Genomic DNA, 15,466 nt, shown 5'->3' with positions numbered 1-15,466 from the left:
GTAGGCTCAAAAAATGGGCTTGGGTGGCAAAAGAGTTAATTGACAAGATCGATACACGGTACGTTGGTTAGTGTTGGTCAGCAATCGAGTCTTCTTTGTCGTAGCTTGTACAATCCAAATCGCCTATTAGGCGTAACTTGTCGGCATAACGCGCACTCGCTCGCTTGTCCAAGGTGTCCGTATATTTCTCCATCATCACATACGGTGCGAGTCCACGGGAAAAATAAAAAATAAACCGAGTAGATCTTACGTACTCAGAAGGCGTCCCCACCAATGTGGCCAGCCGCGTGGGATTGTGGGATATGTTACTATTTTTAGCACAAAGGTGAGAACCCTCTATAAGTAGTTTGATTTCACCGTGTAAAGGAAGCGTTGCATTGCGGAAATCAGAAACACCCGGATGTTCGGAACTGTCCATATGGATGAATCACAAATGTATGCACTAAACGTGGGTACATGAATGAGCTCCCCTGTGAGTTTCTGGAACTGATGTTAAGCTTTCTTACTAACAGTTGTCTCATTCTTACATCCAGTGGGTAGGTTCCACATGAGGATGTTAAGGATCACAGCAGCAGTCCAAATGAAGACCCAGAGTAAACGGAGTGTCCCAGCCCAGGGACATTGATGTCTGGTGGAATTTTACACCTTGCTTACAAATAAGCCCCATGGCCACAACATTGGGGACATTTAGGCTGCACAATCTGAAGGATCAAACCCACAAGCCAGTTCGAAAATTCGCATACCCATAATGGGACAGTGTTATTTCTCAGAAATGTCGTAGAACAGTGTTATTTGTAAAAGTTAATCCCTCATGCTGTAAAATAAAAATCTCACTCTTGCCTTGGCGTAATGGTGATAGAACAAGGCGTTTGCAGACACTGCCACCTAGTGGCACTTGATAGGTTTTTAATGGAATAATGAGTAACCAACCATTACAAACTGCTTAATCAACTATGTAGATCGCATTGTAGCTTAACTGAGCGTCCAGACACTCTGCTGCATTGCACCAAGTTCAATTTCTGGTAGACTTTCCCATTACTCGTCCTCTTTTGTGCATGGTGGCACTGGCATCACAATAAGTCAAATCTTTTACATGCTAATAATTTTTATTTGCTACTAAGTAGTTATGGTAACGTATTATTTTTGTCACGTTTATAAAAAAATAAATTAAAAAAAGGTCAACGCATGTATGTTCACTCATGCTTTTTACAGTGTGTCTTGGTGTCATTCTACTGTATATTTTAAATGTTTGTATATGCATTATATATTCATTAGGATGTTTTAGTAGCTCACCAGTAATGAGATATTATAAATATATTTTATTGAACAAACTACAGGAAAAAAACAAAGTACTACAACAACAATTGAATATTACAGCCTGTTTTCATTAAATAAGGCGTGACAGTTGTTGCAAAGGAGTCTGATTGCTCTGTTCAACAGATTTTGTGGTACGTGAATATAATTTCTCAGTGTATTTACAATATTTTTTGGTGGGCTTAAGCATCGAGGACCTGTACAGTCGTGGCCAAAAGTTTTGAGAATGACACAAATAATTTTCACAAAATCTACTGCCTCATTTTTGATGATGGCAATTTGAATGTAGATCAGAATGTTATGCACAGTGATCAAATGAATTTCAATTACTTTCTAAGCCCCTAGTTGCAAATTTATCGGATCATCAAGAACTTCAAGGAGAAAGGTTTCAGGGCGCCCAAGAAAGTCCAGCAAACGGTTTGACTGTTTCCTAAAGTGGATTCAGTTGCGGGATCGGGCCACCACCCGTGTGGAGCTTGCTCAGGAATGCCAGCAGGCAGGTGTGAGTACATCTGCACGCACAGTGAGGCGAAGACTTTTGGTGGATGGCCTGGTGTCAAGAAGGGCAGCAAAGAAGCCCCTGCTCTCCAAGAAAAACATCAGGGACAGACTATTCTGCAAAAGGTACAGGGATTGAACTGCTGGGGACTGGGGTAAAGTCATTTTCTCTGATGAATCCCCTTTACGATTATTTGGGGCATGTGGAGAGAAAAAAACTTGTCCGGAGAAGAAAAGGTGAGCGGGTTGCTTCTTAGCCAGGGGAATGGGCTCACTCACAATTTTTCCTAAAAACAAACATTTTGGTGACCAACAATTCCTTTTCCAGCATGATGGAGCACCTTGCCATAAGGCAAAAGTGATAACTACGTGACTGAGAGAGAACATCTGAGAGGCGGGTGGACAAACAAAAACGGACAAATTCTGACAAATTCCAAGCATTGATTGTGCAAGAATGGGCTGCCATCATGCCAGGGCGAATTGCAGAGGTATTGAGAAAAAGGGGTGTGCCCAAAAATCTATTCTCATAAGAATCACGATTCTCATTTAGTACGATTCAGAATCCATTTAAATGTCCCAAAATCGATTTTATTAAAATTATTTTATACTGTCTTCCCTTTGTTTGTGTGTGCCTTTATTGGGAGCGCTGTTCATGTTGTACCCAATTTGGCCACTTAGGGGCAGTGTGGTTCCGCGCAGTCTAATACACTGTTAAGTTGTAGCCACATTAGAGAGTAGAAGGAAAAAGTCACGATCAAGTTAATCCAATAAAAGTTGTTTTTTTTTTTGCAGCGTGGAGCCGTTCTTTTGAGTGATAAAAGTGCTGCGAGTAGCGCGCTAATTAGCATTAGCGAGTCAGACTGAAGTAGATCATTACAATTCCTTGCACATCTATAGATTAAAGCAAAAATCATTGTCAATCAAATCATTTTGAATCAAAAATCGCTCCTAATCGAAAATCAATTCTGAATCGAATCGCACACCCAAAAATCGGAATCGAATCGTGAGATATTGAAAGATTCCCACCCCTAATTTGCATACATTTCATTTAATTGTCAATAAAAGCCTTTGACACTTGTGAAATGATTCCAATTATACTTCAGTATATAATCTAACAAAAAGATATAAAAACACTTTGTGAAAACCAATACTGTCATTCTCAAAACTTTTGGCCACGACTGTACAACACATACAATGACTTTGTAGCAGTTTTGTACCTGTATAAAGTGTTCTCCACACAAGCGTTTGGGCTCAAATTTGGACGAGACCACATTAAGTGCTGCGCCTGTATCACATGACCACAATTGCAAAACTGTCCAAAACAATCAGTAGAAAATCACTTTTATTGTTAAGCCAAAAAGAGGTCACCTTTCTTTTGCACCAAAATCAATCAGGAAATTGTGCAGATTTTTTAAAAAGTGCAACTTGACATGAATTGTCCTAATTTGGAGGGCAGGATTGTAGCAGCAACATTTGGACCAACGCAAGGGTTGGGGACGTCCAGTGTAAGGCCATGCATTGTGACCAATCATCAAACCTTATTCTCTAACGAAAACTCATGCTACCTGTTTCATATTGGGTAACCATCTAATTCATTGGTTCTCAGACCCGATCCTCGAGTACCGCTATCCAGCCTGTTTTCCATCTCTCCCCAGCCAACACAGCTGAGGTTCGTTATCACTTTTCAGGCTTCACGCAGAAGTGATGGGCATGATAGTTCTTTTAAGTGAACTGAATCTTTAGAATCAGTTCATTAAAAAGAACCGTTCAAAAGATTCGTTCATCGAATTGTTCGTCTACGCAAACCCCACGCCCGCTCTTCTTTTTTTTTCATACTCGCAATGCATTGTGGTCTATATCAACCCGGTTGAGTGAACATCAATGTTCATTACTTTTCTGAGTGCATTGTGGGTAATTTTTTTGCTCCCTGGACATTCAGCCACTACACAATGGCGTGACCCATCAGTAGGGCACTATATAGGGAGTAGGGTGCACATTCGGACACAAACATGGAAAATAGGCTAGATAGGGGGTACTTGATCTAATTCAGTCAAGTATATCTATCTACAAGTATGTACAACATCTGTGCCAGAGTGCTTTACAGAATTATTTTCTTATGTCTTTAGTTGTCCAACTCTCGCCGTCGTCACTCTGGAGACGGGAATCATGTCCTCACTCCGTCAATCTCATTTCTTGTCACTGGAAACAACACATCAGCACGCCAGAAATATTCAGTTGGGTTATCATAAATGTATTTATTTAAATATGGGCTTCCTGATTAGAGGTGACATTTATCAATATGGAAGTTGGACAGTTCCATTAATACCATTTGACTCATGTGGTAAAATGAATGGATGGATGGATGGATAAATAAATAATTCAACCTAATCCAGTTCATCAGCAAATTGGATTGGAATACATTAGTTGCTTGCCTAGATTACAATTACTTTTGTTTCATGTTATTTGTTCTTTTGTGGCCGGTCTCGCTCGTGAGTTTTTTTTTTTGTTTGTTTTGTGGGATAAATACCTTTACCTTCTGTTTGTGATTAGGTCCTGAACCTCTGCCTTATCTCGCTGCTTGTCTGCTGCGGGATCCTGCCTCCACCGATACTGAATTTCGGCTTTCTCTCGATGGTGGTCTGGAGTGGGTTTCTTCATCCACTATACTAACCCCGGAATGTGACGAGTCGCTCCTTTAAAAAGAAAAAAAAAAGACTTAAAAACAAGTATCATATTTACGTTGAAATCAAGAAAGGCTGTCATATTATTTAAATAAATTATTATTCATGAGAGCTACATCAAAATATTTCTAAATATCAGTATTTGGATCAAGGCCGGAGTCATTTTCCCCAAAATGTTAATATGGGTTAAGGCTGCGCGGACACTGGAGTAAATGTACTCACTCCTTGGGATCAGTGTGATTCATTTTCCTGTAGTACTTTGCTAGTTTCATGGAGAGTATGATGCTGGGGACAAAGAAAGTCACGCACCAGCCGAGACTGAACCAGAAGGCATTCTAAAGGTAAGCAGAAGACATACGATATACAGTAGCTCCAATCCCAAATAAGTCATTTGGATCTGGTATTTCCTGCGTCGTAGTTTTTGCGTTACCAGAGACGACACAAGGGAAAAACACAGGATGCTCTCAGCAGAGTCCACGGCAGCAGCCAGAGGACCGCAGCGGCCCATATTCTCCGTAACCTGAAGAGAGGGGGGGGGGGGGGGGGGGTTGAAGGTTTGTTATTTTCTACTTACCTTGGTAAATTAATTAGCATCTTAGATTGTTAGCTACCTGGTTTTTAACTATTTGCTGGTTGATTAGCTTGCTAGCTTCATAGCTAGCATGGTAATTAGTTGCTTTGTTAACGAGCTATTTAGTTTGTGGCTAATATTGGAAATCACATTTATCCCACTCGGATTGTCAGTTACGACCTCAAAGCATTCCAGGTGAAATGTATGTAAAATGACTAAATTAATATCAAATATTGTTTATAATAAAAGTATAGCAAATAAAGGATTTCTTAAATAATGCTGAGGTTTAGGGGAATGTATAGTAGACAAATACAGACCCCATTAATAATTACAGAAGAATGCAATTAGAGTAAGGAATAAGGTTGGCTACAGAGAATCAACTCATCAATTACCTTTAGGCTCTGAGTCTGGTATTTTAAAATTGATGGATATCGTGTGTTTGGAAATGCTTTGTAATAATTTGCCCAAAAATATCCTTACAATAGCCTTTTTGTTTGACCATTTATAACTGAAACATCTTCTAATTAGTAGATTAATCTTCGCTGTTCACAATGGGTGAACGGCCAGCTTGTAGCCAATAGTTTTCGGACTTGATTGTGACATTTAGATATCGTTACATCCCTACTGATTGATGTATTGCAAACACAGCTGAGGTCAAAGCAGAAACACTACTTTTAGTAATGATCAAAGTATATTTCGTATACTGATTAAGTATATTATCAATTGTGTTTGTGTTAGACAGTGTTATCAGCCTGCTTTCATGGAGGACAACAGAATTTGGAGAATATAGAATATAGCAAAGTTTATTATAGTTTGTATTATTTGTATTGCATGTTTGAAATAAACGTTTAAAAAAAAAAGTTTAAAAAAATACATGATAGTGTTTTCATGCCAAATTACAAGTATATCGTCCATAAATACAGCATTTTCGTGTCAAAACTTGAAATGCGATCTCCAAAATATTGCAATTTTACCTTATATCACATTTTCATATCAAAGTCAAGCCATTTTATATTGCTAACTTTTTCATTTCATTTCAAATGTAGTGTTTATCTTTCAAAATATACCACCCTTCAAGTAAAATTATAGCATTTTCATGTCAAAATATAGCATTTTTATATTAAAATTTTGCGTTTATGTCAAAATGTCAGAGCTGCAACTATCGATTACTTTAATAATCAATTGATATGTCAACGTATGTATTATAATGTATTATTTTGTAGATTAATCTGATTTCAATTCATGTATTCAAAAAAAAAAGAACATTGACAGTGCAGAAAATAGAAATACACAAACATAAAGTAGGATTCAATTAAGAGGTAAAAGGTTGTTTACAAATGTTTAACTTGATTACTACAGTATGGTGACTACCTTAATTATATTGTTATATTATTTTATTGATAGTTAGTTTGCTAGCTAGTTAGCCAATTTTAGTTATTGGTTATCTTGTGTTTTTGCTCGTGTTAGTTAAGCAAACACAACATAAACATCTGCTGTTTAAGTCCTTACCTGAGATTTGATACATTGAAGGAGTGAAGACATTTGCTCTTTCACAATTTTTGTTGTATTCTGTAGGTGACAAAGATTATTCAGAAAAATATTAAAATCCCGAAGATTATTATTTTACAAGAATTAAGTATTTCAATTTTTATGAGAATAAGCTTTTAAAAAGGAAACATTAAAGAGGAAAGAGGAAACATTATTATGAGAACAGTATGTAAAAAAAATATTTAAAAAAATAATGGCACACAGATCCAAGTATTTAGTATAAAGCCAATCATCGACTACAAAAAATAATAAATACCAAGACAAAAAAATCTAATTGCAAATGCATATTCCAAATAGAAACGTTTTATTAGTTCCTGTGAGAGCGAGTGCAAGAAGGGGGTGGGAAAATGGTGAGAGAGAGAGAGAGAGAGAAGAGAGAGAGAGAGAGAGAGAGAGAGAGAGAGAGAGAGAGAGAGAGAGAGAAAGAGTGGGGTGGGGTTAGAGATTATGCGACTCCACTCACGGTTTTGAAGTCGTCTACATTGTCCAGACTCTTTAGGGCCTTCTTCAACTTCGCCATTGTGCCCTGAAGTAGGAGTACAGTACTTTTTGTTAATGCATTTAAGATAGGCACATCGTCATGTATGTATGTATAATATGGGGGGGTGGGGGGTGCAAAATCCAATAGCACGACGGCATATTAGGGCCATGTATATATATTTTTTCTTTAGAGGGGAGGTAATATTCAAATTTGCCTGTTTATAAAACTCGTAAATTTATGAGAAATAAATTCGCAAGAAATAAAACTCCACGTAGCGTACATCTCGGATGTTTGTGCGAATACTTCTCGCTCGGGTTTTTAAATAAGGAAATAATCATTGCTTTAGCAGAGATTAATCATATCATGTTACGCATTCACACTTTGAAGCGTTGCGTAGTGCCAGCAACGAAGAAGTTCCATACCCTGAGGATCAAGCATTAAAGTTAATTCCTTAAAATGTATACTTAGTTGTAAATTTATCCTTCCAGAATTATTATTTACACATTCATACATTTTTCTATTTTTTTGTACAAGTAGCTAAATGGATGTGTCCAATCTGCTGCTCTCCGTCATTTACTTGCATTTACCTAAAGCATGCTAGCTTCTGATTGGTTAGTGTTAGTCAGGTGATAGGGGATCAGGAAGTGTTGTGGCTCTAGCCGTTGTGTATGATGAGTGTAAAGTTTAAATTAGGAAAAATCCGTCTTTATCCTGCCTTTTCATTTTAGAGAACGTGTTCCATTAACCACCTGGTGGACAAAAGCCAGCACCTCGTCCAGACTATAGCTACGCTACGTGTATTTCTTGCAAGTTTCTGAGGTTTTTTTATCGCAAAACTGCCACTTTATAAAGTTGCAAGTTTGCCAGTTTATAAACTTACAAATTTACAAGTTTTTTTTCTCTCACAAATTTGTCACTTTATAAAGTCACAGATTTGCAACTTTATAAAGTTGCAAATTTACAAGTTTTTTCTCTAAACATTACCCCCTTCTAAAAAATATATACATTTATATGTGGCCCTAATACGCCATCGTACAATTTGAAGTCTATGGGAAACTGGCCAAACAGATCAATAGATCGATAGATCGATATAACTGTCCATCTATTCATTTATCCACCTATGTAAGTACAGTATGTAGTGTATGTTGTAAGATGAGCTCACGTGTATCATTTTTACAGTTGTGCCAATTTTGACCTGCAAAGGAAAAGCAGATGTTGAGCAACAGTGACATCGTACATCACTTCACAGTCTAGAGCAGTGTTTCCCAACCTTCATTGAGCCAAGGCACGTATTTCACATCGGAAAAACTTTCAGTCAGCTAGTGCAAGAGTATTTGATTGTTGTTCCTGTTTATAAAAGTGGTTGGCATTGATAAATGAACCAAAACAGTTTTTTTTTAATAGAGAGCAAATCATTTTTCATCCAAATATCGACCATGGATAATTTCCTGCGGGCACACCTGATGGTCGATCACAGCACACTGCTGTGCCACGGCGCACTGGTTGAAAATCACTAGTCTGAAGGGTTGCAGTCACATTCAAGGATGAAATGCAGGTTGTTCACTAGCTAGTTGATAATGGTTTGCTTGCTGTGTGTTAGCTGGCTACTTAGCTTATTCATTAGCTAGCATGCTAGTTTTAAAGTTAACTAGTTTGTTAGGGTAATTTGTTGTTAGCACTGATCTGAATATATGACTGGATAGCCGACTTTTGAAGCCGCGAGGCTGCCATATTGCTCCCTCCAAAAAACGTTTCTTGCCAAACGATCCTTTACATGTATAGTATCAAAATTGGAGAACATTTGAGACAATACTTAGTAGAAACAGTTTGATTTATGATGTTTTAAATTTGTTAAACATAAACAAGAAGACTTCAGACATTTTACAACTTGCCTTAAATACATGTATAAATGATATGCTTAATGATGTTTACAGGAGGAAACTTGTATTCAACAAACGATGCCTCTGCCAAATCTAATATTGGGGTCTAAGGAACTGAGCGACAAAAGAAAAAGCAGCAGATACTATCTGCTTGTTATTTATTCATTTATTCATTTATAACTTGTTAAAAATTTAGTGACCACCCCGCCACAAAACCCCCACCCCGGCCTTATACATCCTGCCTACGAGCTGTATATGTCTCATCTGTACGTATACCGTGTAGTTTACACAGTAGTTTGCTCGCAAGGGGAGGAGCAAGATGGCTGCCCTGTGACTTCAACAGCTTGCTTGGGCATGTGTGAGCTGTCGGCTATCCAGTTATATATCCAAATCAGTGGTTGTTGGCCTGTCATTGTTTGTTAGTGTGTTACTTTGCTCATTCGTTTGCTAGCGTGTTAGGGGGTTAGCTACCTAGTTTGTTTTTTAGTTTATTTAAACAGCTAATTAATCGGTTCATTTGTAGACTAGTTTGTTAGTTTCATAGCGAGCTTGGTATTGGTTTGGTTGCTTGTTACTTTATTTGGTAGACATTTTGTTAACTAATTAGTATGCTGTTGCTGTTGGTAAGGTGGTTAGTTGAACAGTTTATTGGCTAATTTGTTTCCTAGCAGTCTTGGTATTTATTTATATTATTAGTTAGCTAACTTGTTTGTTAAGCAGAGGTGGCAATTCGAAGTCCAGAAAGTAAAAACCCTGCCACAGTTTGGGTTTAGTCCCAGGTGCTAGCTAGCGAGCTCCTTAGCTAGCTCCCTGTCAAGGCGCTATCTGTGACCCCCGCACAATCTGAGGCGCTAACCTACTGCAACGTACATTTATCTATATATCTATCTATCTATTGAGAGTAAGACAATATCAAAGTGTTGTATATAGTTTCATAGTATTTTACGAATGTGTACCGCCGATTGCACATACTTAGATGTTTTGTCCTTGTGTAGTTGCCATAGGTTAGCGAAACAACATGGCCGACCTTCCGAGCATGCGCACATCAGATTGCCTCAGATTTATCCCAGTTGTTTTTTTCCAGTTCCGACTTGAAAGCGTTCGAGGCTAAAGTAAACAACCAAAATGGCGGATAGTGATAAATAATTTTTTTATTTTGGTTGAACTCCAGCAAATTTGCTTCATTTATTGTTTTCATCTTATTTCACAAGCATTTCATACAGTTCAGTAGTTTACCGTATAATTTCATGTAAGGAGATAGCGGCATACTGTCACGTGCGTTGTGTTACGTGGAGTTATGTCAAATATTGATGAATGAAAAAAGCTATCTAGTTTTATACTCGAGTGAATTGTGTTTTCTCTGTTAATTTAGTATGTTGTTTAGATGGCAGTGGCATGTCAGTTGACAAGCTAATTGACTTGTCTGCCAGTTTGACGGTTAGTTTTAGGGCTAGTGTGGTAGTTTAACCTGATATAGTAAGATGTTAATTTACTAGTTTATTAGTTTACTGCAAATAAGCATAGTATGAGGAACAGGTCACGCACTAAATCTGGATTGATTTCCGTGGTTATCGTGTTCTTAATGCCTCCCAGCTTCTTGCCGTACTTTTCCAGTCCCTAAAAGGTGACAAGATTGGCAAATGTGTTAACATATACGGTGCTCATTCCAGACAGTTGATGTCAAGTGTTGGTGAGGGGACTCACTGCGTTGTTGAATGTTTGTATTAGGCCGTCCAGTTGAGTGGTGTCAACCTAATGCAGTCAAAAACATATTGCATGCTAGCTCAGACATAACATGACAATGATTTTTTTAAACTATTGTATTAAATTCAAACTGGTGTACAGTTCCAAACCTAGGCAAATAACCCCAGAGTTAAGTAACACCATAATATATAAATGTTCTCCTTATTTCAGCAAAATTCTTGTTGTAAACTGTTATGTTAAATAAACAAATACAGGATGTCCACCTGGGAGTATAATGGAAAATGTAGTGTTATACTGTCAAAACATTTTTTTTAAGTTTTTTTTTTTAAATAAAACATTAATATTCTCAATAGATAGCAATGCTTCCCATGTTAAAATACAAAGGTGGGCAACCCATCAATATTGACGAAAGGTCCGTCAATCCGTCAATGACGGCCGCCCATTTTATTGCCAATTGACGGGAAACTTTGAAATATTGACGAACTAAGCATTGACAGAAGGTTGTTTTCGTCTATCAATGTAATCGTCAATAGGTCAATAAATCTGTCACTCCGTCAATGATGGATGTCGCATTTTGGTGACAAATTGAAGAATGACTATTGACGGAAATTGACGGACGCCCCCCTGGAATGACGGAAACATTGACGGTTGCTCATTTTGCTGAGCTATCGACAAATGACGGTTTGACGGTTCGTCTTACGGATTGAAGAGGACGAAAGGGTGTCCGGACTGTTGACGACTGCCGAATGACGGACGCTCAAAAATTAATTGATGAGCCAACCTCTGTTAAACTATGACATTTTCTTGGAAATATGACATTTTCATGTACATATCAAAATATATTATTTTCATGTTAAATACTGCATTTTCACAAACGTGATCCTTTTTATATCAAAATTTCGCACTTTAATAACAAAACATTAGTGTTGTTTCAATACCAATACCAGTATCGGCAGGGGCCCCGATACTGCATTAAAACACTGGCATGGGTTCCTGATCAAACCACGATAGTAATGATTCTACATTGGAGTATGCAGTTTTTCAAAAGAATAATAAAAAAAAAACAATTTGAATTGTGTGGTATCGGCATTCGGCACTGTATCGCCATCGGTCGTTACGGCACAGTCAGGTATCGAAATCAGTATCAGGACCCAAACAACACTACAAAACATACAATTTTCATAATTACATGTCAATGTAGCAGTAGCACTCACATCAAAATACATCATTGCGCAGGAAAATACAGTGGACCCCCACTATTTGCGGGGGGCGAAAAAGAGCAGGCCGGCCATTTAATAGTGAAAATCTGAAGAACACTGACGTCCATTGAAATGAATTGGGGATTATTATTTTTTAACCCCAAAAATTATTTTTTTAAAAAAATGCTGATAAACCTCCAACATGCGCTATCAATAGTCAAATATAGCATTTTCCATCAAAATAGAGTATTTGACGTTCTCCTCAAAATACAGCATTTTAATGTTTCACGTCAAAATCTACCATAAATTTCAAAATATAGGATATTGATTTTGGAATATAGCTTTTACATGTCAATATCAAACTCTCGCATCTTAGTCAGAATACATGATTAGCATTTTCATGTCAAAATATATCATCATTGTGTATTAATTTCAATTTAAAAAACAGCATTTGCTGCAAAACATTGCCATATTTGTGGAATGTGTTGCAGTAATATTTGGCTTAGTTTCCATATAACTAACTTTTATTTTCTTCTTGGAAGCTAGTGATGCTCCCGTGTAGTAAGCTAGCATTCTGCCCACTAATTTTAAATCCTGTATGTAACAGTCTGCCAAAAAAAAAACATTTTGGCTGTCTCTATTGAACGTTTTTTGAGTCAAATATTCTATCAATGACTCAGATTAAATGAATAATGGGATACAATTTTATTTTTCATTCAAGTGTATAGCGAGACCATTTTTTCTCTGATTACTGTTACTGATTGAAAAAACAAATAAATGACAATCAAGCAATGTCACACGAGAGGGATTGACCACCAACCCTTTTAAAACTGATTCAGTTACTGGTTTTGTCTAATGTTGTTCCGATACCATTTTTGGGCCCCCATACCGATACCTAGTTTGTTTGTTTTTTTAACATGACATGCTCGGCATGCAGTGAACACGTCACACACATCAGTGAAGGTCGTGCACAAGCAAGACACAACATGCTGCATCCAAAGTCCTATATTAGCGTCGGAAATAATGATATCGGCATGTAACTTGTTAGTACTTGTCAAATTAATTTTGACACAACACAATGGAAACATTCGGTCTCATTTAACATGTGAGGCCAGGCTCCACACTTGTTACCCATGTACAGTGGAACCTCAGAGTTTGAACGTCTCGGAACTCGTACAAATCGGACTTCAACCAAAAAATCAGAGTAAAAAATGCCTCGGAGTTTGAACTTATTTTTGGAGTTCAAACACCCAAGCAAAGCAAGCTAAGCCGAACGTACCTTGAAAACGGGCAGCCGAGCGAAGCCGAGCAATGCCGAATGCTCTCGTTGCGGTAGTTGAGACGATGCACTGCTCATTTCCAGTCAGATCGTGATTACTCCCGGAGGTGCTTCATACATTCGCATTTTGATTTTTCCACGACAATTTTCTTGGCCATGGGCCCAAAGAAAGATAAGAGTGCCAGTGGCAGCAAAGAAAAACATACAGTGCTACGAACCACAGTGGAATTAGGAAGGAGATTATCGCGCCGTTGTAACTACCGTGACTGCTTCTGTAAATACCCCCCCTTTGCTGTTCAACATCGTGCCTGACGTTAAACTACGCACGCCGCTTAGTAGTCTAACAATATGCCTAATGTAAATACACAATGTAAACTTAGCACTGAACTAAAGCTAGCATTAACATAGCATTTATCATCCACTGATGCCATCACACCACAACAAAAAAGGTAAGGTATTTTTTTTATTGTTTAAAATACATAAATAGAAATTAAAATGGGAATTTTCTGTTTTTGGAGCTTGGGAACGGATTAATTGCATTTACATTATTTCCTATGCGAAAAAAATGTTTTGGAGGTTGAACAATTCAGACTTTGAACACTTCGCAGGAACGAATTATGTTCAAACTCCGAGGTACCATTGTACTACAAAAAAAACTCTCTTACTGCTATGCAATGCAATCTTGATATAAAACGTAACTATTTTTGACTAAATTCTCAAAAACACACACACACACTTGTGTTTTCAGCATACCTCTTTAACCTTTTCTACGTTTTTGAGTTGCTCGAGATTTCCGCCCATCGTTGCATCGAAGATCGCGATACTGGGCATATTGAAATCACCGATATTGAGCAAATGATTGTACTGTGGACAAAGAAGATGTGCTTTAAGAGATGCACGTAATCGCCAGCAGGTGCGAGAGTGGAAGGAGCGGACACTTACCGCGGATATGTCGAGCTGCTGCTCAATTTCTTTATATTTCTCACCCAACTTGAGTGCGGACCACACAGACTTGTCATTCTGACATTGACTGCAAACAAACATCATTATATTAATTGCGATAAACTGCAGACAATGTTTAAAGTTGTATTTACCATTTTTAGTTCCTAATTATAACCACGTTTCATCTGCAGTTTATGCTTTCCCAATTGATGTTGCCAGTAGGCGTGGCCCTCGACAGCCAATATTGTTTTGTCTCCTGGCCCCTTTGGACAATTAATTGCATAAACATTTGCGTGTTTATGTTTATCTACCTGTATATATCAGAGAGATCTTTGGTTGAAATGCCGAGTTGAGGCAAGTCGAATTCAGTCAAATTTGGAAGAACCTGTCACAAAGGAGAAATCACTCATGTGCATATGACTTTTGTTATTCAAATATGCTTTACCTTCAGCAGTTCTCCACTTCTCCAGGGAGCACACACCAGCGTGTGCAAATTGCCGCCCAGTAGGAAGAGCCCTGTCACAATCGACATGAGCAACCACGAGAACACGAAGCTCAAAGTCGCCCCGCTGAGAACAAGAAACACAGTTACCTCTGCCAAGCACAAACATGACGAGCGCTTTTCATCTGTCTGTTTGCGAGCAATCTTGTAGCCGTAGCTTTTGCTATATTGACCTGAATTGTTTTTTCATGGCGTGAAGATAATGATGCAAAGTGACAACAGTATGTCTATTATATATTCGGTGGCCTGGTTCATCGGCCCACAGGACCTGTGGCCCACCAGGGAAATCCGCTCCTGCCACCAAGTAAATGTTAAGTATACTTTAAAGTAGGGGTGCTCAAGTTCGGTCCTCAAGAGCCCCTATCCAGCCTGTTTTCCATGTTTCCCCCTACAGCACAGCTGAATCTAATGATCAGCTAATCAGCAAGCTTTGCAGAAGCCTGATACCGATCCTGATCATGAATCAGGTGTGTAAGTGGAGAGAAACATGGAAAACACGGGCTCTCAAGGACCGAACTTGAGCACCCCTGCTTTAAAGGCACCGTCCAACGTTTTGACTCAGAATGAAGCAGTAGATAAATACAGGATGTATACACATGAACTCCTTCTCAATCTCCACCTCTGGGCTTCTGTTAATGTGTGGTGGTGATTTTGTCCTCAACCCCCACCCCCCAGCCTGTATTTTGCCATTTTATTTTGTGTTTGTTTTGCCAACAGCGGGAAGTTGTTTACTCTCCAGCCAATCGCAGAGCGGGGGGGGTGTCACTGTAGGCAGACGGGATGTTGAGTTGAGTGACTCGAGTGAAAACATTTTAATTTTTAAAGAAAAGATTATTAAAATTTCGGGACATCAGGCGATTAAAATTT

The 15,466-nt window shown here is 38.3% G+C and overlaps 1 protein-coding gene across 1 annotated transcript in view; it reads right to left on the bottom strand.

Annotated features, from left to right (window-relative positions):
- Positions 1 to 1,304: 1,304 nt before the first annotated feature.
- Positions 1,305 to 15,466, bottom strand: part of LOC147164077 (prominin-1-A-like) — a 34,490-nt gene continuing 20,328 nt past the window's right edge. The window contains 13 exon segments of the mRNA XM_086093511.1: positions 1,305 to 4,011; positions 4,346 to 4,505; positions 4,716 to 4,828; positions 4,924 to 5,013; positions 6,574 to 6,633; positions 7,076 to 7,138; positions 8,256 to 8,288; positions 10,519 to 10,590; positions 10,678 to 10,725; positions 13,909 to 14,019; positions 14,098 to 14,185; positions 14,409 to 14,482; positions 14,543 to 14,666. Of these exon segments, the coding sequence (XP_085949637.1) occupies positions 4,379 to 4,505; positions 4,716 to 4,828; positions 4,924 to 5,013; positions 6,574 to 6,633; positions 7,076 to 7,138; positions 8,256 to 8,288; positions 10,519 to 10,590; positions 10,678 to 10,725; positions 13,909 to 14,019; positions 14,098 to 14,185; positions 14,409 to 14,482; positions 14,543 to 14,666 (1,003 nt within the window). The 3' untranslated portion in view covers positions 1,305 to 4,011; positions 4,346 to 4,378.

The sequence above is a fragment of the Leptonotus elevatus genome, chromosome 13, assembly GCF_054856555.1.
Source record: "Leptonotus elevatus isolate MCC_2025b chromosome 13, RoL_Lele_1.0, whole genome shotgun sequence".
NCBI classification, from domain to species: Eukaryota; Metazoa; Chordata; class Actinopteri; order Syngnathiformes; family Syngnathidae; genus Leptonotus; species Leptonotus elevatus.
This window is presented reverse-complemented; position numbering and strand designations above follow the sequence as displayed.